This window comes from Martes martes (assembly GCF_963455335.1).
Source record: "Martes martes genome assembly, chromosome: 6".
NCBI classification, from domain to species: domain Eukaryota; kingdom Metazoa; phylum Chordata; class Mammalia; order Carnivora; family Mustelidae; genus Martes; species Martes martes.
The window spans coordinates 73,280,820-73,307,585 of NC_137893.1; the positions used below are offsets into that span (position 1 = coordinate 73,280,820).

The following is a 26,766-nucleotide window of genomic DNA, read 5'->3' on the forward strand; positions in this document are numbered from 1 at the left end:
AAATTGGTGAGATGAAGTGTTATGCTTGCAATGGGAAAAGTCTCAACTGATCTGACCATCAGCTTTATTTAATTTTATTCTTTCAGTGGAGGATAGATTTGGCTTCCAGATGAACTGTGAAGTAACATATCAGCCTTAGAAAGAGGACTTTCCCCTCCTAATTTGCAGACAGTATTTGCCATTGTTTTGAGAAAGAGTCTAGTTAGTTCCTCTGCTATTAAAATATATCCATGGGAAAGATAGAGTATTTTTCTTTATGTTCATTGGTAAAATGCATATGTATACTTTAAAGAATGAGTAATTTCTCAATTGTAAGAGGATTTAAGACAAAACTAGTGTTTACATTTTAGTTACTATTATTGATTTCATTTTGGTGATTCTCACTATATACCTTGAATTTATTACATGTGTAAAATTATAAGGATATTTTCACTTATCATTACTCAAGAGATAAAATTGATTTATATATGTGACTCGTGAAAAGATTCATTACTTTTTAGTGATACTTATTTGTATACAGAATAATCACTTATAATGAGTGATGAGCCTTTCAATTCTCCTAATAACTTTCCAAGGTAGGCGTTGCCATTTCCATCTTGCAGGGGAGGAATGGAGGCTCTGAGAGACCACACAACTGGTTCAAAGTCACACAGGTTATGACATTTAAGTAACACAACTGGGATGTTAACCCAGACTGCCTAACTTTAGCTATAGAGAACTTCTGGTTTTCTTTGAGGTCTCCCTTTGTGAGGATATTCTGAAACCTTCCTGGCATTAGATGCATTTACATATTCCTTTTTTCCTTCTCAGTGCTATTTGTTTCAATATTTTAATAACCACTAATGTGAACAACTTTTAATTCAGTAACATCAGAGTTCAATCTGTATCCTTTATGAACTTATACATTTTCACGTTTGGAAAAAAGCAGGGTTGAGGAGCCCAGAGGACACTGCCGCTGATGAGAACTCTGTAGGGGCATCACCCTGAACTAACAGAGAGGTCACATGCTCCCCTGCCAGTAATTATCTTCAGCCCACCTTTCTCATGTTGCACTTAAGAAAATGGGAACCCATGGGGCACTTGGGTGGCTCAGTCGGTTAAGCGTTTGCCTTCCGCTCAGGGTTCAGGTCATGACTGCAGGATCCTGGGCTGGAGTCTGGAGTCTCCAGTCTTGCATAGGGCTCCTTGCTCACTGGGGAGTCTGCCTCTCCCTCTTCCTCTGCCTCTTCCCCCGGCTTGTGCTTGAGCTCGCTTGCTCTCTTTCCCTCCCTCCCTCTTATTCATTCTCTCAAATAAATAAACAAAATTAAAGAAAAAAATGGGAACATAGAGAACCCAGGTGATTTGCCAGTGGTTAATATCTGGGACTAGAACCTTACTTTGACTATGGAAGACAGACCTCCCCTTAGTTATAAAGCAGAATTTGAAGACGAGGAGTGTGGATTAGACATAGATTTCTGTTGCTGCAGTCTTTTGACTCTCTTTGAATCAAGAATTTACCAGCCACTCATTACCGTCAATAGTTCACCAGATCCTAGAGACATAATCATAGCAGAGAGTTAATGCCTTCTGTGACTACTGTGGGAAATTTACCAGAGTTGATAATGAGATTTTGCTCAAAGTTGAGTAGGCTGCCAGTTTCAACATCATAATGTTTCCACATGCCTCAAGATCTATTACAGGAACATTTAAAATTGATGTTATCTGTGTCTTCACTTATGTTTCACTCAAAGTATGAATATTAATGCTAATTGTCATTTTTTTCCTTTGTAATAATTCTACTTTTATTTTAAGTGCTGCATCAAGGATTTAGATTATCTGCTGTTTTCTGGAAGATCTCAGGGTAAAAGTCTTCAGTCAAAACACCTGGGAAGACATGACAGTCATTGCCACAGCTGTTGTGTCCTGGCTGATTTAACCATTTTTCAGCACTGCATTTGCACGCCTAGACCCTCCCAGTAACTGGCTTTTTGGAAGAATGGAGACAATGACCAACACAGAAAGAGACAAATAATTTGGCTGCTACTGCTGGACTAGATAAGATTGAGGACAAAGATAAGTCTGAAACCATCCAAAAGTCCTAGAGCATGGGAATATACTTCCACTTAATATAGTTTTGTAGGAAAAGGTTTATTTCTCCTTGATGATATAAGCTGTAGTTGAAAATAGAATTATTTTCGTACATGGGGAATAGATCTAGTTAGTTGAAACACTTATCTCATGCAGACTAGGGAAGAAAACACCAAAGTAAGAAACAGAAATGCATCATTCAAAAATTTCATATCTTGGAAGACAACAAGAGAAGTGAAAAACGAATTAAGCCAAGCAGTCCACATGAACAGTACAGTTGGAGGAAAAAAAGTGACCAGAGATAGGCAGCCAGAAGCCAGACTCAATTGCCAATTCTTCCGAAAGCACTGATCTTTAGAGGGCCAGGAAGTGTGTGGTGGGCAGAGCAGCCTTGCATCCGGCCATTACGACAGGAAGGCTAAGGTGGGCTGCGAGATTCTGTGGGCTTGCTCAAAGATGCCTCCTTCTGTCCTGGGCTGGCTGTGTCCTCTGTGAAACACTGGTAAGGCCTTCAGCTAGGTTGACTTCAATCCCCAAAAGAGATCCACAGACTGAGAAAACATGGAGAAGAAAAGGCCAAATGTTCAAAATGCAGGAGGAACTGACACACAAGGAAAGATGCTAGTTTCTAAGCAGTGAAGGGGGAGCTGTGAAATCATTTCGGGAGGCCTATGCATCTAGAATTAGAACTTTGTTGATTAAGGGAAAAGCTGAATAAATATCACCTAATATGCTATAAGTAAATCTCTATCTACTTACAAAAGGTGGATTCCAAAAGCAAACATCAAGAAATGTGGTATGTTCAGATTACATAGGATACAGAATCCCCTTTCTTAATTCATGAGTCTGTAAGAGTAACAATTTTCCAATAAAACAAAATGAACAAAACGTTAAAAACTATCAACAAATATATTTATTGTGGTGGCTTTCCCCCCTACTAGATACACCTTGTTAGAAAGTAGTATCCCCTTTTAGTTCCAGGTGGTAATAAAATTGTTTTTCCTGCAGAAAACACATGACTTTGCAAACATGTTCTAGTCTCCTTGCTCTAGTTTTTGTTTTTCTGTGAAATCAGAATTTTCTTCTAATAAGTATGATTTTGCTTTTGGAACTTACAAGTACATGTTTACAGACTTATATAACCCAAGGGGTAGCAGAGGCTGAACCACACAGTGCTGACATCGATTAGAGACCTGTTCCAGGTAATCACAACCCTTCACAGTTTTGTAAAGCACAGAAGTCATCTCCAACGCTATGGTTTCTTCCACATTTTGCCTTTTTCCAATCCCACACAGTATGCTTAACTCTGGTGTACACTCTCGTGTTTCTTGCCGAAGGACAGGGTGAAGGCAATAGAACCAATCTGAAAACGGTCGTTTCGGTGGTGATAATTCCTATGATTCCAAATGCCGGGCCCTAATGTCTGAGCACTCTCTAAATCTCCTGGACAAAACAACACTGTTCTTTGAAAGATGTTTCTCTTCCCTGATCTCTTATTGACTTTGAAGGGATATTGCCTCTTCGAATTTGCAGAACTATCTTTCGCTTCTTAAAGCAATAGCTTGAAAAATTATTTTTATAGGGAAAAGATGTCGCTCTCCAGATGTCATCATTATGTTGTTACATCTTATAGCCTATTGATAATTATATACAAAATTTCTTGTCTCTTAGAAATGCACAGAAGCGTGTTAGATAACCATTTGAAAACATCCCTTCTTTGAACTTTTGGCTCTTTGTTGTTAGCTATGCTTGTACAAAGAATATAGCAACTATCTGGAATGTTGTTGAGACAGAGCAGTAACTGACACGTTGTCCATTTGTGGTCCTAATGGCTAGAGCACCTGTCCTGGGCATCTGGTTAAGATAGCAGCATCATGAGTTTACAACGATCTCATGGGACCCTCTAATGTACAGTGCTGACCGATACCGATTTCTGTTGTTTATCTTGGACCTTTCGCTTCTTCTGCTGCTGTTTGTCTTTGTTTTCTCGTTGTTCTGGAATTTCTCTGCTGGGTTCCAGACCTTTGTTATCAGGTATGGCATCCTTAATTTCTTCTTTATTAGGTTTTTTCCTTTTCCTCTCCCTTCCTTTTTTTCCTGAAATGAAAGAACACCTTTTAAAAATACGTTCAATCATGTTCTATTTGGTTATTCTAAGTTTTAAACAATGAGTTAAATTTCTCTTAGGTTGCATATCAGACCACAGATACCAAGTGTCTACTCTTTAAATCATTCACTCAGATACTTTTGATTAGATCTGTACCATATTTCAAGAAATGTGAACACGGAGCGTAAAATATAACAAAGCAATTAACATATGGTAGTTTTGGACAGTAGAGAGTTCTATAGTTATAAGAACTTATATAGTTATAAGTTTGAGAATTAATTTACATCATGGTTACTTGAGAATATTTAATACAAAGTTTTGAATAGATTTTGTGCCATATAAGACATTCCTAATCTGTTTATGTTATCTAACTCCTACTGAAGGCACTCCTTTGTATTCAAATTTTTCCAAGTAACAGTTAGATATTTGCAATGTCCTGCTATAACTGCATGCCATATACTAAAAGAGACTTGATTTACATAACACATATGCAAATACCAGGAGAAATGTACTTTATTTCAACACAAATGTTTGTATGTTGAAATCGATTTTCTTTGCAATCCCCAGCCAGGTGCTAACCATAACTTATCAATAACCCTATGGTATCAACTATACAGGCAGGAACATTGTGTCTCTCTCACCCAAATGAGCAAATATTTATTGGATATACACTGGATTCCATGGAGGTCCCTGATCTTGAACTGGGTTTGAAGCACAGATTTAGTTCAGATTCACAGTATGGGGTATTTTTAAAAAGTGGAATCAATAGGACCTTAAAGGTTTTGATGTGGAAAGGCATTCTGCAAGGTAGACTGGAGCCAGGGAGAAGAACTGAGTTTCCTTCTGTTGGCATTGGAAAATTGCTAAGAGTTTTAGCGGAAGAGAGTAATTTGAGCAAAGTAGCAAAGTGCATGAGGCTTGCACCAAATTGGATGGGCTGTTTTTATTTATTTAGTTAGTTAGTTAGTTAGTGAGTTTTTTTATTTCTATACAGTGAATTATCTAGGTATTTTATTATCATGTAAACTATATATATATGTGTGTGTATATATATACACACACACACATATATATATATTTGGTCTACAGTGCAAAATAATTTCTGAGGGCATGGTTTTAGTAACATCCATGATTATATATATCCCAATGAGAAATTACTGAATTTAATCAGCATCATAGGAAATGAAAACTAGGACTTACTACTTCTTGGTGTGGGACAAATTCTGATAATGTGCATCCCCAGAAACTAAGCCATGTAAAATTTGAAATTAGTATCTGTCTACAAAAAAATCATTTTAGACAAAGTATTTTGGAGAATTTATCTGTATGAGAGAACCAAAATATTTTATGTCCTGAAATAGGCTGCAAATATTGAATTCAGTGGTTTGGCTTTCTTCTTCTTGAGCTCTGGTTACAGACTCCTAGGGAGCAATATTATTAATACTGCATATGTATCCTGGGCCAACAAAGTCTCCTTGGATTAATGATTTTATGCCACAACTAGCTTGTCTGAGACTATATTTATAAAATCTTCCAACTACTTTACGAAAACTTGCCTTTTTGGGCTAAACATAATGCACCTCCAAAATCTGGACTCTAAAAAGACAGTTAATAAAAATAAGAATTCAGGCCACTGTAAGACAAGTATCAGTCAAATTGTTTTGGATATGTAGTGATGAACAAAAAAACATGTTAGGAGTGACTGTTATGCCTAGAGCTGAACTAGTTGTATACTGACTGACCGATTCTATAACTCTTTGTACTTGAAAGAATTTGCTGGATAGATAAAATTTCTGAGGAAGGAATCCAGGTTTTGTTTTTTTCTCATTCTGGCTTTAATTATTACACATTTGAAGTGTTGACTTGAATTTGGTAATTAAAGAGAGAAAACTGAAGAGTATATTTACCTTTCTGAATATGCAGCACAATTTAATTTTCATGAAACTGTACAAAGTAAAAGAGATAAATGCTGGTTTTCATGATATGTGCTTGGTTTTCAGAGGGACCTGGCCGTAAATGTTAGATTACATAGTATTTCCATTTTGAGGAGCATTTTGGAGGTGTTCGTGTTCAATTCTAAAAAAACTGTCAGTGAAAATTATTCCAAAGTTCCATAAAAACTACTGACCCCAAACAAAATGTTATTTTTATGGAAATTATCCAAAAGTTCAGTGTTTGACATTGTTCTTCTGATGATGGTCCAACATCTTACAGATGTGATCTTAACATTCTGAACACATAAGAAATATATTGTTTCTTTCTTGGCCACAGATTGATTTATATGTTTTTTTAGCCACAAGTGACAACATACTCAACTTATAGTGCATTTCTGTTTATTAGAAAACTGATATAATTATTTCTTAAGACAGGCAGAAACATTTTTGGAAGTAGCATGAAACTCAGTATTATAGTTTTATTATCCAAGGAGTAACTATTTAGTCTGGGCGGTGAGTGTAAGGGGAGGCTCTAGTAAAGTAACAGGAAACTAGCACATTGTACATGATTGTTGCCCAACAGAGGGCTATTGCACAATAGAAAAATGGGATTATTATCTTTTACACACCATGTGTTAGTGGTTGGAAACACTAACTACCCTTTTGCATAAATAATATATTTTCCTCTCGTCCAAGAAATAAAATAGAAATGCAGGGGAGTGGCTGAGGTCCACTAAAAATCACGTGCAATTTGGGAAACCCTGTAAGGTTTTCATTAAAGGGGACTTCTTTTTTCTATTCTGATGACTTTTTATTGATGTGGTCAATAGTTGTTTTATACTTTGGTAAGTTTGCAAACTAAGCAAACTTACCACAATCTTACATACACGTCTGCGTTTCAACATTCACTGATTATGCATGTGTATATGTGCACCAGAAGTGAGCGGTAAAGTGTCCTAATGATCGTCAAACCCTGATGTTCCAGGTACGAGATTGATGTTGGATAGAGACCATCCGAGAGAAATTACTATTAGCAATCAAGTATGACCTGAGCCTTTATGGTGCAACATTTGTTTAAGATTGCTGTTTTTAGAATCAGAAAAACACAGTGCTCAAATTCTAGGTCTGCCAACAACTTGTTGTGTAACTTTTGGCAATTTGTTGGCATCTCTCAGGATTAGCTGGTATTTAACATGTGGATAATCATTACTACTTGCTAAATGTTGTAAAGATTACACGAGATGCTTGTAAAGCACTTAGCATAGTGCCTGGCACACATTAATCATGGAAGAAATTAAAGTTAATGTTATTAACTCATTACAAAAACATGAATTCAGCTTCTACTCTATGCCAAAAAGTGTGCTAAAACTTGGGGATACAAATGAGACATGGAGACAGGCACAATAATTATAGTTACAAGCTAATGCTAAAATGGAGAGAGGCATGTGCAAGCTCCTAATGGGAGCACAGCAAGGAAAGCACTGACCTCTGCCAATGGAAATGAAAAAGGACTCCCCAGATGGGGTGATGTTTTTAAGCCTTAAAGAATGAATGAGCTTTTGCCAGGCCAAAGAGGGCAAAAGGGGATGTCAGGCAGTGAACAGTTATGTCAATGAAGGCACGCAAGGACATGGTCAATCTGGGGAACTGAAAAAGTAGACTTCCTTGGTTTGATCAGAGTCTAAATATAGGACATTACTCAGAGAAGCTGGAATCATGTACAGGACTCAATTGCCATGTTGGGAGTTTGTCCTGAGGATCAGTGATATTGAAAACCGGAAAAGGGCAAGTATCAGAATCTGACAGCAGGGCAGAGTTTGGACGTGTCTGTGACTAGTTTAGAAAAGGCCAATAGGATATGCTGACATGTGATCTTATTTCTGATTTCAGGAGCACTTTTGTAATTAGAATCCATAAAGGGAGTGTATGCAGTGATAGGTATTTATTTTTGAGCCTTAACTTTTTAAAAAACTTAAATTCAATGAACATATAATGTATTGTTGGTTTCAGAGGTAGAGGTCAGGGATTCATCTGTCTTATATAATGCCCAGTGTTGAGCCTTAACTTTTAAAAGGGTAGCTGAAATTTTTGTGCTGATCGGTCTAGTCACATTATTTAAGATTTCATTGCAAACCAGAATCACATAATTGAATAGGTGGTATTTTTGAGATATTGAAATTATTTCCTATTAATACAGAAACATAGTCCTTTATCTAAGTACCCCCTAGGGTCTTCTGCAGGCAGGTTTCCAAACATAGGTGACTTTGAGAAATACATATTCCTAGGCCCCACCCCTGGAGCTTATGATTCAGTAGGTCTTACGAGTGGCCCAGGAACCTGTAGTTAACAAGTTCACCCCGAGTTCTATCAAAGAATAAGAACCATAGCTGTAGACCGATAGAAAATCCAACTTCTTTAAATGTATACTCTCAAAGTTTATTTCACATCATATAGTTTCTTATTCAATTTCTTTATATATACAAAGTATGTTTTTTGATGTACCGTAGCTACTAATGTTTAAGTCAAGTTTTCTGACTAGGTGCATTTGAAACAGACAGCTAGATACAAAATGAAAATCAGTTGCAGGCTGTCTTTTTAAAACTTGTTCAAATAGAAATATGAACTAAAAGGAATAAACATGTAAAAATGAACAAAGAGAGAAGGAAGCAGTCCTGAATTATTTTTCCTAAATTATGTATTATTTAAATTCCAAGTGAAAAATGAAAACTATAGAAAATGTTAAGTTAGATTTTAAAATGTAAGAGAGTTATAAAAAAAGTTGCTTCCATAGAATCACAGATAGGATTTATTTGTTGGGAATTACTCAAATTGTGAATATCAGTTCACAATTTTGTGAATGTTTAGCAATGTTTGTGCGGAGGTCTTTATGGACTTCCTGGTGAATTTCTTTCATGCCACCACTAAGAGGAGCCATTGAGCTTTCAGTAGGTCCACTTCCAAGACAAGCGGTTTGAATTTTTCTCAAAAAGCTAAAATGTATCCCACACTCTAGATGGAAGACTAAATATTATTGAATCTATAACTAAGACCAATTAAATAAATATTCCATTAAAATGCAAAATGTATGGCTAGGTGTTTTCTCTTTATTGGTTGTGGAATGAAGTTCAATTGGAAACGCATGGCTTTATACCTTCAAAAAAGCACAAATCATGAGAAAATGGGGTTAATCTAATGATTTTTAAACCTAGAACTGACCTGACTTTAATGTATAGAGGATGAAAATTCCAAATTTTATTCCTTTTAGTTAATATATCACTTGGGAAATTTTGCAGAGGAGGGGAAATTGCTACAGTCTAACTTCTTCAGCAACTATGATCTGGTACATAGATACATATAATATATAAAGGCTTTTGAATTGTGGGCTATACAAACACAGAACAGCCTGACCCAATGGTAAAGAACACAGCTGAAAGTCGGAAAGGCCAAATTTCTTTTCAGCTGTATTATTACCATGTAGAATCAGGAATGCATTCAAACCTTTTTTGTTTTTTAAAAATAAAATAGAAATAGAGCTGCCTGGGTGGCTCAGTTGATTAAGTGTCTGTCTTCCACTCAGGTCATGATCTGGGGGTCTTGTGATCGAGCCCTCCGTCAGGCTCTCCGCTCAAGGGGAAGCCTGCTTCTTCACCCTCTCCCTCTGCTTGTGCTCTCTTTCTCACTCTCTTTCTCTGTCAAATAAATAAATAAAATTGTTAAAGAAATAAAAATACTTATTTCCTTGATATTACTCTGACCTAGGGATTTATAATAAATATAGTGAAAATATGAAGAAACGGATTTGTAAATAGACACTTAATTTCTCTAAAGTTTAAAACTATCTGAATTATTTATTCTGTAGTTTAATACCTGAATTGATTTAATTGTATTTCTATTTAACTTCCAAGATGCTTCTGATTAATTATTCACAGAAAAATAATTTGGCATAACATTACACACTCTATGCCAAATGCTGTTAATTTGGGAAAGTACCTTGAACCATTTTTGCAAAGATAGCTCTGATCATTAAAACATATTAAGATCAAAATAGCATTTTCCCATCAGTTGAAAAGGACTAATATAAGAGATGCAATCTATTTGTGTCACATTCTTTTGGGAATTCAGAAACAAGACTGTCCTGACTGTAAGACACTGAGTGTAAATTTTAGAAGGTGAAAGCAGATATACCCAAGTGTCTTAACATGGCACTCAGGGTCCTGGTCCTCTGTCCAGCCCCTGCTCACTTTGTCACTCCCTTCAATGGCCTCACACTTTTCTTTCTAGTCACCCCTGCACTTCATTCACCACAGCCCACCACGTTTACTGAGTCCATGTGTTTGATACATTCACTAGAATGCGTTCTCTCACATCCCTTGCTCTAATGCAGACTTTGTGTTTAAATCTCTGCCACATGTCACTCCTTCAGGGGGGACCTTCCTCACTTGCTCACCTTTTCCTAGATTAGGTTACTTATATTTTCTATCCTCTTTGCTCAGTAAGTTCCCAGTTAGTAGCCTGTTGCAGTAATCCTGGTGAAGATGACTAGGGCGGTCTGTTTCTAAAAACAGTAAGACTAATGGTAATTAAAGGTTAATGGACACTTAGGTATACCAGTCATACTACTACTTTTTTTTTTTTTTAAGATTTATTTATTTGAGAGAGAGAGAGAGAGCTTGAGCGAGCAAGTGTGGGGAGGGGTAGGGACAGAGGGAGAGTGAAAGAATCTCAAGCCCACCCCTGGCTGAGCGCAGAGTCCGATGAGGGGCTGGATCCCACAACCTGGAAATCATGACCTGAGATGAACGGAGAGTCGCCCACTCAAATGACTGCACCGGGCAGGCGCCCCTGTAACAGGTATGCTGCCAAGTGAGAGTGCCAGGTCTACAAGCTCTACTATACCCTCCACCTAACACTGGGGAAAGGAGGCTCTCAACCACATTATGCCCTTCTGCCTCTGCGTCGCATCTCAATAGAGCACACTGTTGTAGCGCATCCTTGTTTGAGTTCACGTTGAAGATACTTAGTCAAAAGAGGGGGGCAAGGAAAGTGCATGGACTTACCTAATAGCACAGAGAGTTTTCTAAAAATTATGGTTTAGAATATACTTTCTTAACCTCTTGGAATTTGAATTTTTGTTTTATTTTATTTTTTAAAGATTTTATTTATTTATGTGACAGAGAGAGAGATCCCAAGTAGGCAGAGAGGCAGGGGGAAGCAGGCTCCCTGCAGAGCAGAGAGCAGAGAGCCAGGTGTGGGGCTGGATCCCAGGACCTTGACCCCAGGACCCTGGGATCATGACCTGAGCTGAAGGCAGAGGCTTAACCCACTGAGCCACCCAAGCGCCCCTGGAATTTGAATTCTGAGCAGCAAGTGGCTCCTCAGATCCTAACAGTATTTTGAAAGAGATGTTTTGTGTCAGGACCAGCCCGGTCACTTCATTCTTTCTTCTTTCTTATTGCTGCAGTCCATGTATTCTTCAGTATTTCCATTCCCTTCCCAGTTGTAAAGAGGTAGAATGTAGTATACGTGAATTTTGGAAATTATTTACCTATTGTGTCATTTATATATAATTTAGAAACTTTGTTTTACTTTAAACTACCACTGCTACATTTCTGAAATCCTCATAAAATTATCAGAGATTTTTATTTTTTGTTACACTTCACATCCAAAGAGAGAAAAAAACTGCACTGATTTAGATTTAAAAATCCCAGTGAGTCATGAATGCAGTCCTATTATACATCATTTCATTTTATAGCAAACATCATAAACATCAACAATGACCAATTTTTAGAACATCTATTTTCATAATCTGCTTTTGCATAATAAACTTTCTTTTGTCAGGTCAAATACTTTCCTTATGGATTACTTTCAGTTCACCTTGACAGACTTTTTCCTCTGTTGTTTAAATAATTTCATCACTCACTGAAGATTCAGGATCTGAAATTCTGAATTTTAGTTCTGTGCTGACAGAAATTTCCATGGCCCTTTCACCCAAGGTAACCCTATTCCATCTCACTGCTTCTGCTGCCCAGAATCTTAGCCTGGACTCTGCACTCAAGAGGGACTTTAGTTAGAGTCCAGAAGAAACTGTTAAAGATGCTGGATATTGAGTACTGGCATACTAACATGCCTTCCTGTTGTAAATTATCAGTGTTAAAAGAATAGTTAAAAGCACAAAGGAGAAAGTGCCCAAAGATTTTTTTTACTATTTGCAATATTTACAACCTACTCATTATAAAAGTAAAGGGTATCCTGTATTTTATAATATTTTAAAAACACAGCAGGGCATTACAATTTAGATAGTTATTTTATATAGGTAACCATTTTAAGTTTAGTATTCTTTAATGTAAACTTATTTCTCTTGAATCAACTACATTTTGATAAAAGTTCATTTGAAATTAGTAATTTCAGTGTTTTGTTTGAGTGCAAAATCTCTTGACTTTGAAGTTCTATCTACCACATTAGGTTAGATTACAAAACCCTTGGAAACTTAATCATGCACATTAATTTATATGTGGAAAATTTCTTGGTCTAAGCATGTTTGCATAATGTGTTTTGAACTAGATCTTGGGTCTTACACAATTGTATCTACTGGATTAGCTTGTAAACTTGTTCTGATTTTTACTTGTCAATGGGTATGCTGGTAAATTTCACCTACTAAATCCAGTCAAATTTAGTACATTACTTCTGCCATGAAGTTTGTAGCTAGTTTGTGAAATGAGTATTAACTGCTCTCTCAAGGAAAAAATGACTCTGCATATGATATTCTGATTGTTTTATATACTATTTATGAACTTATACTAGGGGGATTTATGTGTATATGGCTTTTCTTTAGAAATTTAGATAATGGCGGGGCTGGCTCCATTATTTCAAAAATCACCGAAGCCTGCCTAGTTGCACTGCTACTTGTCCTCCCTGAAGTTTTCAGTTTAGATCAATCTCCTCAAAGTATTAAGACTATTTAAAAAATGAACTGATGTGTTTATCTTTTTTTATAACACCATACTCTTTTTATTGCCCATCTCAGGCTCATGCTGGCTGCTGCTATAGACCATCAGCTTATATCTCAAGGTACAAAATATGTGTGTGTGTGTGAGTCTGTGAAATGTTTATGTCAAGTATTTCTTTGACATCATCCTTAAAAAAATCTATTGTAGTACACAATAGCTAAAATATGGAAAGAGCTCAGATGCCCATTGACAGATGAATGGGCAAAAAAGATGTGGTGTGTATATACAATGGACTATTACTCAGCCATAAAAAAGAATGAAATCTTGCCCTCTGCAACGATGTGTAAGGAATTAGAGGGTATTATGCTAAGCAAAACTTATGTCAGTCTGAGAAAGACAAAAACCACCCGAATTCACTCGTATGTGGAATTTAAGAAAACAGATGAACGTAAGGGAAGAGAAGGAAAAATAAAACAAGATGAAAACAGAGAGGGAGACAAACCTACATAAGAGACTCTTAACCTCAGGAAACAAATTGAGGGTTGCTGGAGTAGAGGGGGGTGGTCAAAGGGATGAGGTGGCTGGGTGATGGATACTGGGGAGGGTATGTGCTATGGTGAGTGCTGTGAATTGTGTAAGACTGATGATTGACAGACCTGTACCCCTGGGGCAAATAATACATTATATGTTAATTAAAAAAAAAAAAAGAAAATTCCTATCCTACACATATTGCCAGATTCAAAGTACGTAAATAGTATCATGAAGAGGTTTTCTTATAGCGTTATTTTAAAGGAGAATACATAATTGTCATTCAGACTACCTATTTTTTTTTAAAGATCTTATTTATTTATTTGACAGACAGAGATCACAAGTAGGCAGAGAGGCAGGCAGAGAGAGAGAGAGATGGGGAAGCAGGTTCCATGATGAGCAGAGAGCCCGATTTGGGGCTCAATCCCAGGACCCTGGGATTATGACCTGAGCTGAAGGCAGAGGCTTTAACCCACTGAGCCACCCGGGGAACTCCCAGACTACCTATTGAGTGATTCCCTTAAGAAGTCTGGAAACAGTATTTCTTTAGTATTACATTATAATTAATTCCTTTTTAAAATTTTTCATGTTCTTGTGATAAATCAGGTTGCCTAATTCTGCATCAATTTAAATTTCAAATGTGTATTTAACATATCACTAACCAGCAATTAAGTTGAAAGTACTGCCTAAAGTGTAGGTTGGTTTGAAAATCTGAGTCTTAAATATTTTTTCCTGGTTAACTTTATTTTCTTGCTCTAAATCTTTCTGAGTTGATAATCATGTTATCCCTGTCCTCAAAACACATTTTAAAGTAACACAATAAAGAATGCTTAAATCTGTGGCTTACCCAATTAATTTACCTTGGAAAACCATAACCCTCAGTTGTATCAATATTTGATTCTGAAAGTTAGTGTTCTTCAACTTTTTTTTCCGTCCTTACATATTCCTCTCAGGAGGGAGCACAGTATAATAGCAAGTTTTCATGCAGAGCTTAGAATAACATTGGTATTTGAATTTCCCCATTTTTCTTTAGTTAGGTATATAGGCTCACAGTTCAGTCCTTCACACTTAAAATGCATGTTCTGGAATTTGTTTAGGTTAAATATCCACCAAATGTCTTTTTTTTTTTCCTTTTTAAAGAGAATCACTAAGCCAAGAGCACTGTCTTTATCTTTGATGAAATATAGCTTTCCAATTAACAGGAAAGTCCTTCATTTCAAAAGGCTGAACAAAATGCTACTTGAAAATTCATTCCAGCTGGTTAAGTCGAAGAACTGAAAGAATTCCAGAGAAAGAATATTCTCTTGGCATTTATCATTTGATTTTCATTTGGATAAATTTCTGTTTGTTCCAAGAACTTGCCTCAGAATTTTGTTCTTCTGAGACAGAAAGAGAAGTGTTGATAGCCATGTTTGACTGGGCTCTACTTCCTCCCTTACTCAAATTGTCTACTCGGTTTTATTGACAGAAGGGGATGGCCTCATATACTTGCTGACACATTTGCAGTGATTGATTATACCAGAAATGTTGATATTATTCTAATCTCTTTTATCATTTCATGCACTAGTTGATCCTGATGTCTAATTCTCATTCTATCACAGCGCACTCTTCCTTTCTTTGAAGCTTTTTACTGTTCTGTGGGGGGAAAAAATGAAACTCTAATCTGGAATTATATCACAGAGGGAAAAACAACTACCAAGTCTATTTAGCATGTGCTACTCCGGGATATTTTTAGTAGAGATGTCACAAACATTTATAGCTGTAATTTAATTTTTTCAGCTATTAATTGATTACCTATGTAAAGTTCACTTTTTTAATGGACCTTCAGTACATTCTCAAATGTTTTCACCTTGGTTCAGTATTTAAACAATTTTTTGAGTTACACACGCTATCTCAAACTGTTGATTTCTTAAACAAGGATGGAAAACAGAAAAATCTCATTTAGCCTCTACTATATTAAAATTTGCAATAAATACATTTCATTCATAATGATAATAAGATCATAAGTGGCATATTTCACTTGTGGCAGATGACGCAAAATGTTTTAGGTACTTTTTATCCTGCTTTCTTGGTGCAAATATCTGTTCTTTTATTAGAAATACTTTCCACATGCATTTTCCAAAACCAGCAAGATAGCTCCTTATAATTATGTCATCCATACTGGTTACATATACTTGAGTGGAATACAACAGGTTTAATTTCTTTAAAATATATTGTCAATTGAATGTTTGTTAACCTAAAAATACTGGTTGTATAATTAAGCGAGATTAGTGAGATCTGAGCGTATCTCATTTTATGGCTTTCACTGTCCTCCTTTTGTCATTGCACTCATGCGCATTAGGGTGGGAGAGGAGAGTCAGGAGGGTAGGCACATGTGTAGCAAATGTGTGTGCATGCTTGTGTGTGTATATATAATTATATACACACATATATGTCTTTATAGGTTCCTTCCCACCATAAGTGGAAAAGTTCTATTTTTCTGGTGGATTTAAAATATAAGCTCAAAGACAGAAAGCTTGTTTTGCCATTCAATTTTCAACCAGTCTTACAAGGAAATTCATCCTCTTAGGAATGTTCTTCAGAAGACTGATCCTTTAAAATTAACAGACTCTGCCAGGCTGCATGACTTCTAACTTTCTCTCATCAAAGGTTATTTCCCATATGTCAAATTAACACTGGCATCCTTTTTTTCCTGACGAACTTTCAAAATGTTGTGAGGAAAATGAAATATAGGTCCTCTAATAGGCATCTGATTAATGCAGAAGAAATTAAAGAATTACTCTCATTCTTCAGATACACAATCTTCTTTCTGTATGTGGACTTTCTCTCTCAACACTGACATGATCATTAGAAGCCCAATTTCCCACCTTTTTCTTCTAGTTCATTTCCTACCTAGTTCATTTCCTTCCATTGTTTTTTGACCGGGTCCCTAAATGTATCATAATATATTATCACTGAATTTTTAGCTATATTCCTAGCCATTTTTATAAAATGTCAAGGTGATACTGAACTATACTATTTTTTGTAATATTAGGAGGAATATGTAGTAATAATTGCAAAAATGATGAGTTATTTTTGTAGAAACACAACCTTAATCTTGATTCCCTATAAAAATATTTCAGGATGAAACATAGTTCACAGAACATGTTATTTTGGTGGTAGGTAGATAATACTGGGGCTTCTAGCAGTGGGTTTCAGATTCATTTGCATCATTTTGTACACAGAGAACCTTGAGGTGTATGAGGCCCACACACCAGTACACAGGGAAGCATCACTACCATTGCTCCAAAGAGTGTGGTAGGTTTGCCTTTTTTTGTTTTGTTTTGTTTTGTTTTGTTTTGTTTTGTTTTGGGCAAGAACCTGTATGCAGTAGCTATTAAGTAAATATTTGTTGAAAAACTTAAATGGAAGATAAGTAATACTCTCTTTCCCTGATTTTATGGCCATCATTTTATTTGAGGGAAGGTTGGGGAAGGACAGTTATATGGAAGGATGCTTCTGATGTTATTCTCACATACGCAAATATGCCATGATTTCTCACTATTTCAATCAAACAACTTGTTTTTTTTTTCTGAGAGAGAGAGATTGGGGTGGGGGTGATGGGGAGAGAGACAGAGGGGGAGAGAGAGAGAGAGAGAGAGAGAGAGAGAATCCTAAGCAAGCTCCAAGCCCAGTGCAGACTCTGACACAGGGCTCAATCTCATGGCCCTAAGATCATGAACCAAGTCAAAATTAAGAGTTGGATGCTTAACCAACTGAGCCACCCAAGTGCCCCTCAAACAACTTGTGTTAACAGGTTCCATTTATTATTGTGCAGTACTCAGCCAGTAAGTCACTTCTGTTCCAGTATCGGCTTCAAGGGGCAAGAGCCCACTCCAGAGAGCTACACCATGCTCTCAGGGAAATAATCTTGACTGACCATGCTCTAGAAGATCATCTTTAGGACCAAACCAATGATGAATAACTAGAATATCCCTAAGGCTGCTTCAGGAAGGGGCCTTAGAAGCCCAGATTGCAACAGGGAGGTATCCTACTCCCTTCTATTTTGAGAAGGAATTTAAACTCTAGGACAGTTTCAGAGATTTGAAGGTTCTAACGTTTCCCTGAGGTGGGAAATGTGGACCATCTCCCAGCTCCAAACTGGGAAACAGCGACCTAATAAAAAGTTTCTGAGACTGGAGAATAAGTAGTCAGGAAGAGAGAGGGAAAGGAGAAGTGGAGGAAGAGAGGAAGGGACTTTGGATGACTGTGAAAAGTTGAAAGACGGCAAATTAACCTTTTCTTCCTTCAATTATCTTGTATAGCAGGCATAAATGATGCTTTATTTGGAGGAGTTGGGAATGTAGTCTTCTTTTAAAATAATGAAATATGATCCTGGCTCATCTTGACCCAATCTTGGGGCTTTTGAAGTGGAACTCCACAGTCTCAGAAGCCTGATTTTCCCCTTGATTTTGAGTGACTGTGGCTTTTGTTGTAATTTATTGAATTTTGCTTTCAGTGGAATTCCACCCAAATGAAGTGCCCTTGGATAGTATGATGAAACTTTCAATTTAAGAGGGTGTAGCAAGGGCAGCAAATGGTATGTGTAATGCAGTTAATGGAGAGAGAAAGTTCTAGGGAAGACTTAAACAAGTGAGCTAAAAATTAAAGAAATTGTGACACTTCCTGAAGGAATGAACTCTGTCTTACTCAATCTCCTTGAAAATGAGTACTTATTTGAACAGTTAAGAACCAAGTAAGATGATCTTTGAAATAAAAAGGTCAATGGAAATAGAAAGAGTTTTAAAGGAATATTTTTTGATAACCCATGTTTTTGGTGTTTATTTTCTGAGCAAAGTGAACAGTCTTCCTGTGTGCCAGAAGACATACTGAGGTAGAAAGGGGAACATGTAATCACTGACTGTGTATAAATCCTTCTCCTATCTTCAGGGACTTTTTAAGAAAAGGGGTAGTAGTCAGGAGGTGATGAAAAATACTGAGCTGTAGAAATACTGAAGGAAGGCAGAAGAAAGATCAGCAGGTTTGCCTTTCTGCTGTTCTGAGGGTTAGGAGGGTGGATAAGAAGGAGACTCTTCTCCCTTACACCTGAGTCACCCTTAACCAAACGCATTTTGGGGCCTTGCAAACTCCATTGGTACTTTTTAACTGTAGCAGAACCTTGAGGAGTTCAGCACACAATGTCTCCTGGTCAGCTTTCCTTGACTATGAACACGTCTGGGTATGGGTGTGCGATTCTGTCCAAACAGAATATGATACCTGTGATTTCTAAAAATCATCAAATAATTCAGAGATCACTCAAATCAGAGGTGATTTTCACTATTGCTTACAACACATAGTAAGCAGTTGCATTCTTTCTGTGTGTGTATTTGACATTTTTGATTCATACATGAATTGATACATTAACCCACTGCACCGTACTTGCAGTGTTAGTGTTTTGAAAATCCCTCCTTGCTTGTATATATCCTTCAAGATACATTTTGAAGGCTGCTTTCTCTATGAAGTCTTCCCCAATAATTCTCCAGCAGGTAAGGTGGGAAGCAGTAAGTATAGCTTCTGTGACCTTGGACTTCGAAGGTGGATCTGAGTCTGATTCTCTGTCAAACCACAGAGCCACTGTCTATTCTTGACTGATGTTATTTAAACTCTCATTTTTTTAAACGTGTGCTTAAAAATATGTGTGGCATTAAATTAAATATAAAAAACAAAAAATATAAAATATAAATTAAATATAAAAATCTGAAATAGGTATCAGAAAATGTGCATTTTAGATAGATTTAGCCATATTACTTTTCAGCTATGTGACATTAAATGAAGTACTTTCGGTGTTTCAGTTACTTCTAACTTATACATTAGAGAGGATCTTTCCTATTACTCTGTTTGCGGTAGGCATGGGGAATAAATGATACATAAGTACTTAGAAAGTGGAAAAGATTTATGAAGTTGTAACTCCTAAAATAATGATGATGATTTCTGTGAAAATACAAAACAGCTGAGTGAATCAACTCACCTTCAAAAATAAAACAGCCTTAATCTGACTAGGGTAAAACCTTAAGGGAATTGAATTCTTTTAAGACTTTTCGTGGCCGTCCTTAACCCACTCAAATCCATCTGCTTTAGTAAAATTGTGAAAATTTTACCTCTCACAAATGTGCTCTTTTCATTCTCATTTAGTTCTAGCCTCTTATCCTCTCTAGAATGTATTTTTGCAAAACTAGGGACATTGCTTTTCTTTGCTTCCAGATACTTTGCACCGTGCTGACAGGCTGTCTTCTTATACCACAGGGTGCTGGTCTGTTGTTCCTGATAGTCTCTTGCTTTTAAATCTCCCTAGTGCCTGTACTCCAAAATTTTATAGAGCATTATTTATTTCCCTATTTACTATTGCTTCAGCCACACTATATATCTCATGATTAGTTGGTCACATCATGCTCTTTCTTGCTTTGGTGCCTTAGATGTTCCTCTTCAATGGATAGCTTCTCTAGCTGGAAAAATTCTAATTGTTCTGCAACAGCCAATAACACTTTACTTTCTTCATTCCCAGAACATAAGGCCCATCTGTCTATTTTGCCATTGCTTGCTTATAATTAACTTTACCATTAGATTATGAACTCTCAAATGAGTCTCATACATACTTGTATATCTTCCTTAGCATTTTTGCTTCAAGCATCTAGCACAGGTCCTGTCATATAGTAGTTACTTAATATATAAAATCAAGTGAAAGGATGAATAGACAGAATGTTCAGAGCCAGAATCATTCAAAACAAGATGAGTGGTGACATCGTAAGGCTTAAACTGAGGAGTTTAATGACCATTTTATTCATAAACACTAGTTTTCTAGTAGGACAAGGTATTTTATTAGACTTACTTTTCCCATGTCACGATTATATTGCTTTTTCAGTTTCTTTATGCTATTTTCAGTAAAGAAATCTTTTCTTTCTGCTGATGCTGTGATCTAATAAATAAAATCGCCCTATATGAGTCATGGTATCATTGCATCACTCCAGCTGGGAGCAGTGAGGATACAAGACTTACAGTACCCCTGCAGGCAGCTTCCAAACTCTGGGCTCCAATTGTCCTGATTAATATGCAAACACAATCATGCTGAGCAAGAGGGTCACAGATTTAGTCATAGGTTTCTACAGTCTGTTTAAGAGAAGGATTAACTTCCTCTTTAAATCAGTGGAAGATAGTCAGAGGGGACACACAGACAGAATAATGAAAGAACTGGGCAGACTTAGCTGAATCTGTCAACAATTTCTCATGAAGGAAATCATCACTATTGAGTGTTCGCTTCATAAGGATGAGCAAGGCCAGTTTGTCGTTGGCTTGGTGACCACTTACCTAGAGTCCATTAAGAGAGTATTATGCAAATTGGGGGCCCTTCAGAAGTATGACCTGTTTGACCGTAACAGCCTTGTGGTATCATTCTGTAGGCAGAATAGCTTTGAGAAGATGTCCATGTCCTAATCCTGGAAGCTGTGAATATGTTACTTTACATGGCAAAAGGGAATTAAGATTGCAGATGGAATTAAGGTTGCTAATCAGCTGACTTTCAGAGAGTTTATCTGGGACCATCCAGGTGGGTGCAATCCTTAAAAGTGGAAGAAGAAGCAAAAGGGAGGGTCAGAGAAATGCTATGTGAGAAGGACTTAATCTGCTAGTTTTTTACTTTGAAGATGGAGGAAGTGGCCTTGGGCAAAGAAATGTGGGCAGCTTTTACAAACTGGAAAAGACAAGGAAATAAATTCTTACCTAGAGGCTCCAGGAAGAAACACAGTCAGGTGGTCACCTTGGTTTAGCCTGATTAAGCCTGTGTTCGAACTATAGTTCCACCTATGGAACTGTAAGATGATACATTTGTGCTGTTTAAGACGCTAAATATTTGGTAACTTATGGCAGCAAGAGAAAACTAATACAGGCCCAAACTTTGTAATGGTTTTCTTATATTTAGTTCATAAATATATGCCAAAGACATTTTTAAAGACTGCTGGCCTACTATTCAAACGCTCTAGGTCACCTGAATGGATCATCTTGGTTATGAACAGCACCTAACTTGTCTACACAGACCATTAGAAAGCACAAGTACCTTAAATTCCTTTCTGGAAACTCTAATCTAGGAGATTTGGAGAAATTGAATTTATTGATAATAGATACAAAATAATAAATTAGTCAAAGGCAGCCAAGGATCAAAAAGAAACTAATTTTTTTAAAGTTCGTACCTCCTCTCTTTATCCAACCCATATGAGAACCAAAAGTGTATTTTTCCTAAAAACTATCTGATAAATTGCAAGCGAAATTGTGAAACAAGATGGGTCCTTACCATTTTATTATGTACATATAAAGGGAATGCATTTTCAGTGTTAATTTGTGAACAAGAGTTCCTATGAAGCAGAAATCCATCTGGACTGTATCATCTGCAGGATCAGCTTTAACAGAAATGAAAGAATGTGAAAACAGGGAGATTCTTTGAGAATGAAATTATGCCTTCCTCCGTGCACCCACACCAATGTGGTTACAGAACTTTGGGGAATTTATTCCAATGTTTTCTGTACTCTTGGTGTTCGCTGCTTCAGTTCTTCCTATCAGAAACTCCTGAGGTCAGAAAGTTTTGCCCTTTTCAGAGACTTTTTTCAGCTGGTGAAGGTTTCTGAGCTCCCCAGAAATCAAAATGGGATGCTGCACTATGTCAGAACTGCATGTTTAGTCTGCCTTCCTAAAAAATAATCAAGAAAAGTTATATGTGAAAAGACACAGATGCTTCTTTCTCAGCAATATTTTCATACTTTTGAAGTATAATGTGAAAAAAATCTAGTTGAAATCTAGGATAATATGTATTTTATTTATCCACATATTTTATTGATTTCATTTATAAAAGTTCACAAAGGATAAACATCCTTTGGAAATGCTGAAAATTATATAAAATGTAATATAACATTATGTTATATATAATATGTAATAGAAAGCAATAAATATTGTATCATGTGGATGTTGACTCTTAGCCCAGCATGTTTTTCTTTGAAAATTCCTAAGAAACCGATATTCTACACTACTAATTCTGACTTATAACCGAACATATTTATAACATGTTTTTATTTAGCAGGCTTTCAATCATTTTAGGGAAATATTTGAAGGGATACCTAAAACTAAGTTGCTCCCAGTTTAATCATATTAGTTATCTTTTACTTTTATGACTATGTGAAAAAATAGGGCTCAAATTAAAAGTGTTTTAAGGCATACATTTTGTTATGAGGTTAGTAATTAAGAAGCTTGTGTATATATCTCAGGGAGACTTGTCTGTAACTCTTGAAGTTGTTGTTCAGTCCAAATTCTATAAAGTGTCTCCATTTGTCAACTATAATATATAATCTATTGTTTAAAATCTATATAGTGAAATAGAATTTAGCAGTTTAAAATCTGAATTTAAGATAACTATAAAGATCTTCTCATAGGACGAGCAGTCCTGGGAGAGCAGCTAAGTAAATATTTACTAATATTAAATGAATATCAGGTTTATGTCACACTTCATTGTTATTTCTGAAATGAGTCAAAGGATTGTATCCCACAGATTATGAGACTGATACTAGTGTGATCAAATTTATTATTTTATTCCATGAAACAAACAAACAACAACAGAACCCCAATAACAAAACCAAAAGACCACTGTTTGGCTCTCTCTGACTTCTTTTCCTGGACAGCCATTAAATAATTGACTTTTGAGGAAAAAACAAACACATCTGTAACAAGTTTGGCTTCTTGTGAGTCTGTCCTCTCTTTGTTTTCAAGTTATAAAAAGAGAGAAAGTGGATGCAAATCTTTTCAATTTAGAATTCTTAAAACTTTTGGGTTTGTTTCATCATTTCAGTTTTTACAACTTGCTCTTATTACTCATTCCTAGAGTGTGTTGTATACTATATTCACACCTTATCACTAATTTTAATGGAATACAGAGTCAAGTTCCTGGGACAAGCACTTATTACTGCCATGGACCATTTGGTGTCAACCTCAAATCAATTCTAGATTATATCTGTATCCACATCCTCTTTTTGACAGGGTACTACTCTGTGGTTTTGAGACCAATATGTGTCTCCCGCCTGTAATGGCCAGCTGGGTTTAGGCGGTAGAGCCTCACAGCTGACATCTACTAGATGAATGTGCTCCTTCTGTACAGCTGAGATATGGAATTGTCACTGGTGAGCACTTAGGACAATTTGGTAGCTGGAAGGCTGAGAATTCACATTTGTGATATTTAAGATTCTAGTCTCATTGGCTTAGTCCCAAGAATTAGGTAACATGTTATAGTTTTTGATGATTTGTTGGTTATTTGTTATTCTTTTAAATTCCCAAGAAATGAGCAAAATATCCAGTGGGAACACTGATGTGAGCAATCGACTTAGCAGTCACTTTTTCATAAGCTAACAGCCATGGCAATCACATAAAACCCCCAGTGGCAGGCCAATTTTGGGTCAGGATTCTTCCCAGTTGGAGAAAGATTCTACCATTAAGGAAAGACCAAGTTCAAAAGAAGTCTTGGCTTATAATGTAAGATTTGAGAATAGTTGTGGATTGGTGGGGGGTGGCAAGTATTGTTTACTGAAAATAAAAATCTGCTGTCTTTGGGAATCATAGGGATTATCAAGAGTATAGTAATTTAGTTACAAGGAATTCATATTTTGCAACAGGTGTCACCTGAGCTAATTTAAGATGAATTTCTACTTTTATTTTAAAATAAATATTTAAACCCTGGTGCAGAATATTTCTTCTTATACTGTGTCTTGAGCTTTCTCATTGTCCAAACCGTGGGTTATTATAAATTTATCCTAAAATACTTTTTGGTGACTCCTGAGATAAGATGCCTTCTTTTCTTTCTCGACAGTAAAACACACTGTGCTCTTTTAAATAAAGCTTGTTTTTTTCCACGTGTTTGATCATATCAGTAATGGTCATGACAAATAGCTAACCTAAATTTAGGACCCAAAGAAGCTGATAGGAAGGAGGAACTACAGAACACTCCTAAAAGAAATTGAAGAAGACACAAAAAGATGGAAGACCATTCCATGCTCTTGGATGGGAAGAATAAACATCGTTAAAATGTCTATACTGCCCAGAGCAATCTATACTTTTAATGCCATTCCAATCAAAATTCCACCAGTATTTTTCAAAGAGCTGGAGCAAATAATACTAAAATTTGTATGGAATCAGAAGAGACCCCGAATTGCTAAGGAAATGTTGAAAAACAAAAATAAAACTGGTGGCATCACGTTACCTGATTTCAAGCTTTACTACAAAGCTGTGATCACCAAGACAGCATGGTACTGGCATAAAAACAGACACATGGACCAGTGGAACAGAGTAGAGAGCCCAGATATGGACCCTCAACTCTATGGTCAAATAATCTTTGACAAAACAGGAAAAAATATCCAGTGGAAAAAAGACAGTCTCTTCAATAAATGGTGCTGGGAAAACTGGACAGCTATATGTAGAAGAATGAAACTTGACCATTCTCTTACACCGTACACAAAGATAAACTCGAAATGGATAAAAGACCTCAACGTGAGACAGGAATCCATCAGAATCCTCGAGGAGAACATAGGGAGTAACCTCTTTGATATCAGCCATAGCAACTTCTTTCAAGATATGTCTCCAAAGGCGAAGGAAACAAAGGCAAAGATGAACTTCTGGGACTTCATCAAGATAAAAAGCTTCTGCACAGCAAAAGAAACAGTCATCAAAACAAAGAGGCAACCCACGGAATGGGAGAAGATATTTGCAAATGACAGTACAGATAAAAGGTTGATATCCAGGATCTATAAAGAACTCCTCAAACTCAACACACACAAAACAGATAATCATATTAAAAAATGGGCAGAAGATATGAACAGACACTTCTCCAAGGAAGACATACAAATGGCTACCAGACACATGAAAAAATGTTCATCATCACTAGCCATCAGGGAGATTCAAATCAAAACCACATTGAGATACCACCTTACACCAGTTAGAATGGCCAAAATTAGCAAGACAGGAAACAACGTGTGTTGGAGAGGATGTGGAGAAAGGGGAACCCTCTTACACTGTTGGTGGGAATGCAAACTGGTGCAGCCACTTTGGAGAACAGTGTGGAGATTCCTCAGGAAATTAAAAATAGATCTTCCCTATGACCCTGCAATTGCACTGCTGGGTATTTACCCCAAAGATACAGATGTAGTGAAAAGAAGGGCCATCTGTACCCCAATGTTTATAGCAGCAATGGCCACGGTCGCCAAACTGTGGAAAGAACCAAGATGCCCTTCAACGGATGAATGGATAAGGAAGATGTGGTCCATATACACTATGGAGTATTATGCCTCCATCAGAAAGGACGAATACCCAACTTTTGTAGCAACATGGACAGGACTGGAAGAGATTATGCTGAGTGAAATAAGTCAAACAGAGAAAGTCAAGTATCATATGGTTTCACTTATTGGTGGAGCATAACAAATAATATAGAGGACAAGGGTAGATGGAGAGGAGAAGGGAGTTGAGGGAAATTGGAAGGGGAGGTGAACCATGAGAGACTATGGACTCTGAAAAACAACCTGAGGGTTTTGAAGGGGCGGGGTGGGAGGGTGGGGGAACCAGGTGGTGGGTATTAGGGAGGGCACAGATTGCATGGAGCACTGGGTGTGGTGAAAAAACAATGAATACTGTTACGCTGAAAATAAATAAAAAATTAAAAAAAAAAAAAAAGGAAGGAGTAAATATTTTAGGTCTATTCACAAAAAAGGAAACAAATTTCTTGATACTGGAGTTTCCAGCCTTTTTCTTACAGGCTTGGACCTCAGCTTCCTTTTCTGCTTAGTCATCACTTTAACTCCCACTCTGAGATTAATTGCATGACCCTTAGAGATGAATGATCTTCCACTTAATCTTAGCCAATGCAATCTGGACAAGCTCAGGGTTGGTAAGGCTCCTCTTGGGTGGTTTTCATTTGTTTTAAGAACATTACAGTATCTCATAAATCTGCATTTATTATATTGGTGAGTAATCTACTATAATTAAATATGAAATGCTCAAGACAATGTCAAGGTAACATTGGGGTCACAAAACTTTTTTTTAATGGTGGTTTCACGGCTGCAAAAATACTCTGGAATTTACTTTTGTCTTTATGTCTGCATCTGTTTAACATTACGAAGAATCCAAG

At 36.7% G+C, this 26,766-nt stretch overlaps 1 protein-coding gene across 2 annotated transcripts in view; it reads right to left on the reverse strand.

Moving 5' to 3' along the window:
• Window positions 1–2,110: 2,110 nt before the first annotated feature.
• The window catches only part of RSPO3 (R-spondin 3), an 89,873-nt gene continuing 65,217 nt past the window's right edge, over window positions 2,111–26,766 (reverse strand). The window contains exons 5-6 of one of the 2 annotated variants that reach the window (XM_080805676.1): window positions 3,998–4,167; window positions 2,111–2,621 (exon numbers count right to left, since the gene is read on the reverse strand). In XM_080805676.1, coding sequence (XP_080661802.1) covers window positions 2,586–2,621; window positions 3,998–4,167 — 206 coding nt within the window. In that variant the 3' untranslated portion in view covers window positions 2,111–2,585. Of the gene's footprint in view, window positions 2,622–2,962; window positions 4,168–26,766 lie in introns of those variants that run through there. The other variant, XM_080805677.1, reaches the window with a different exon arrangement.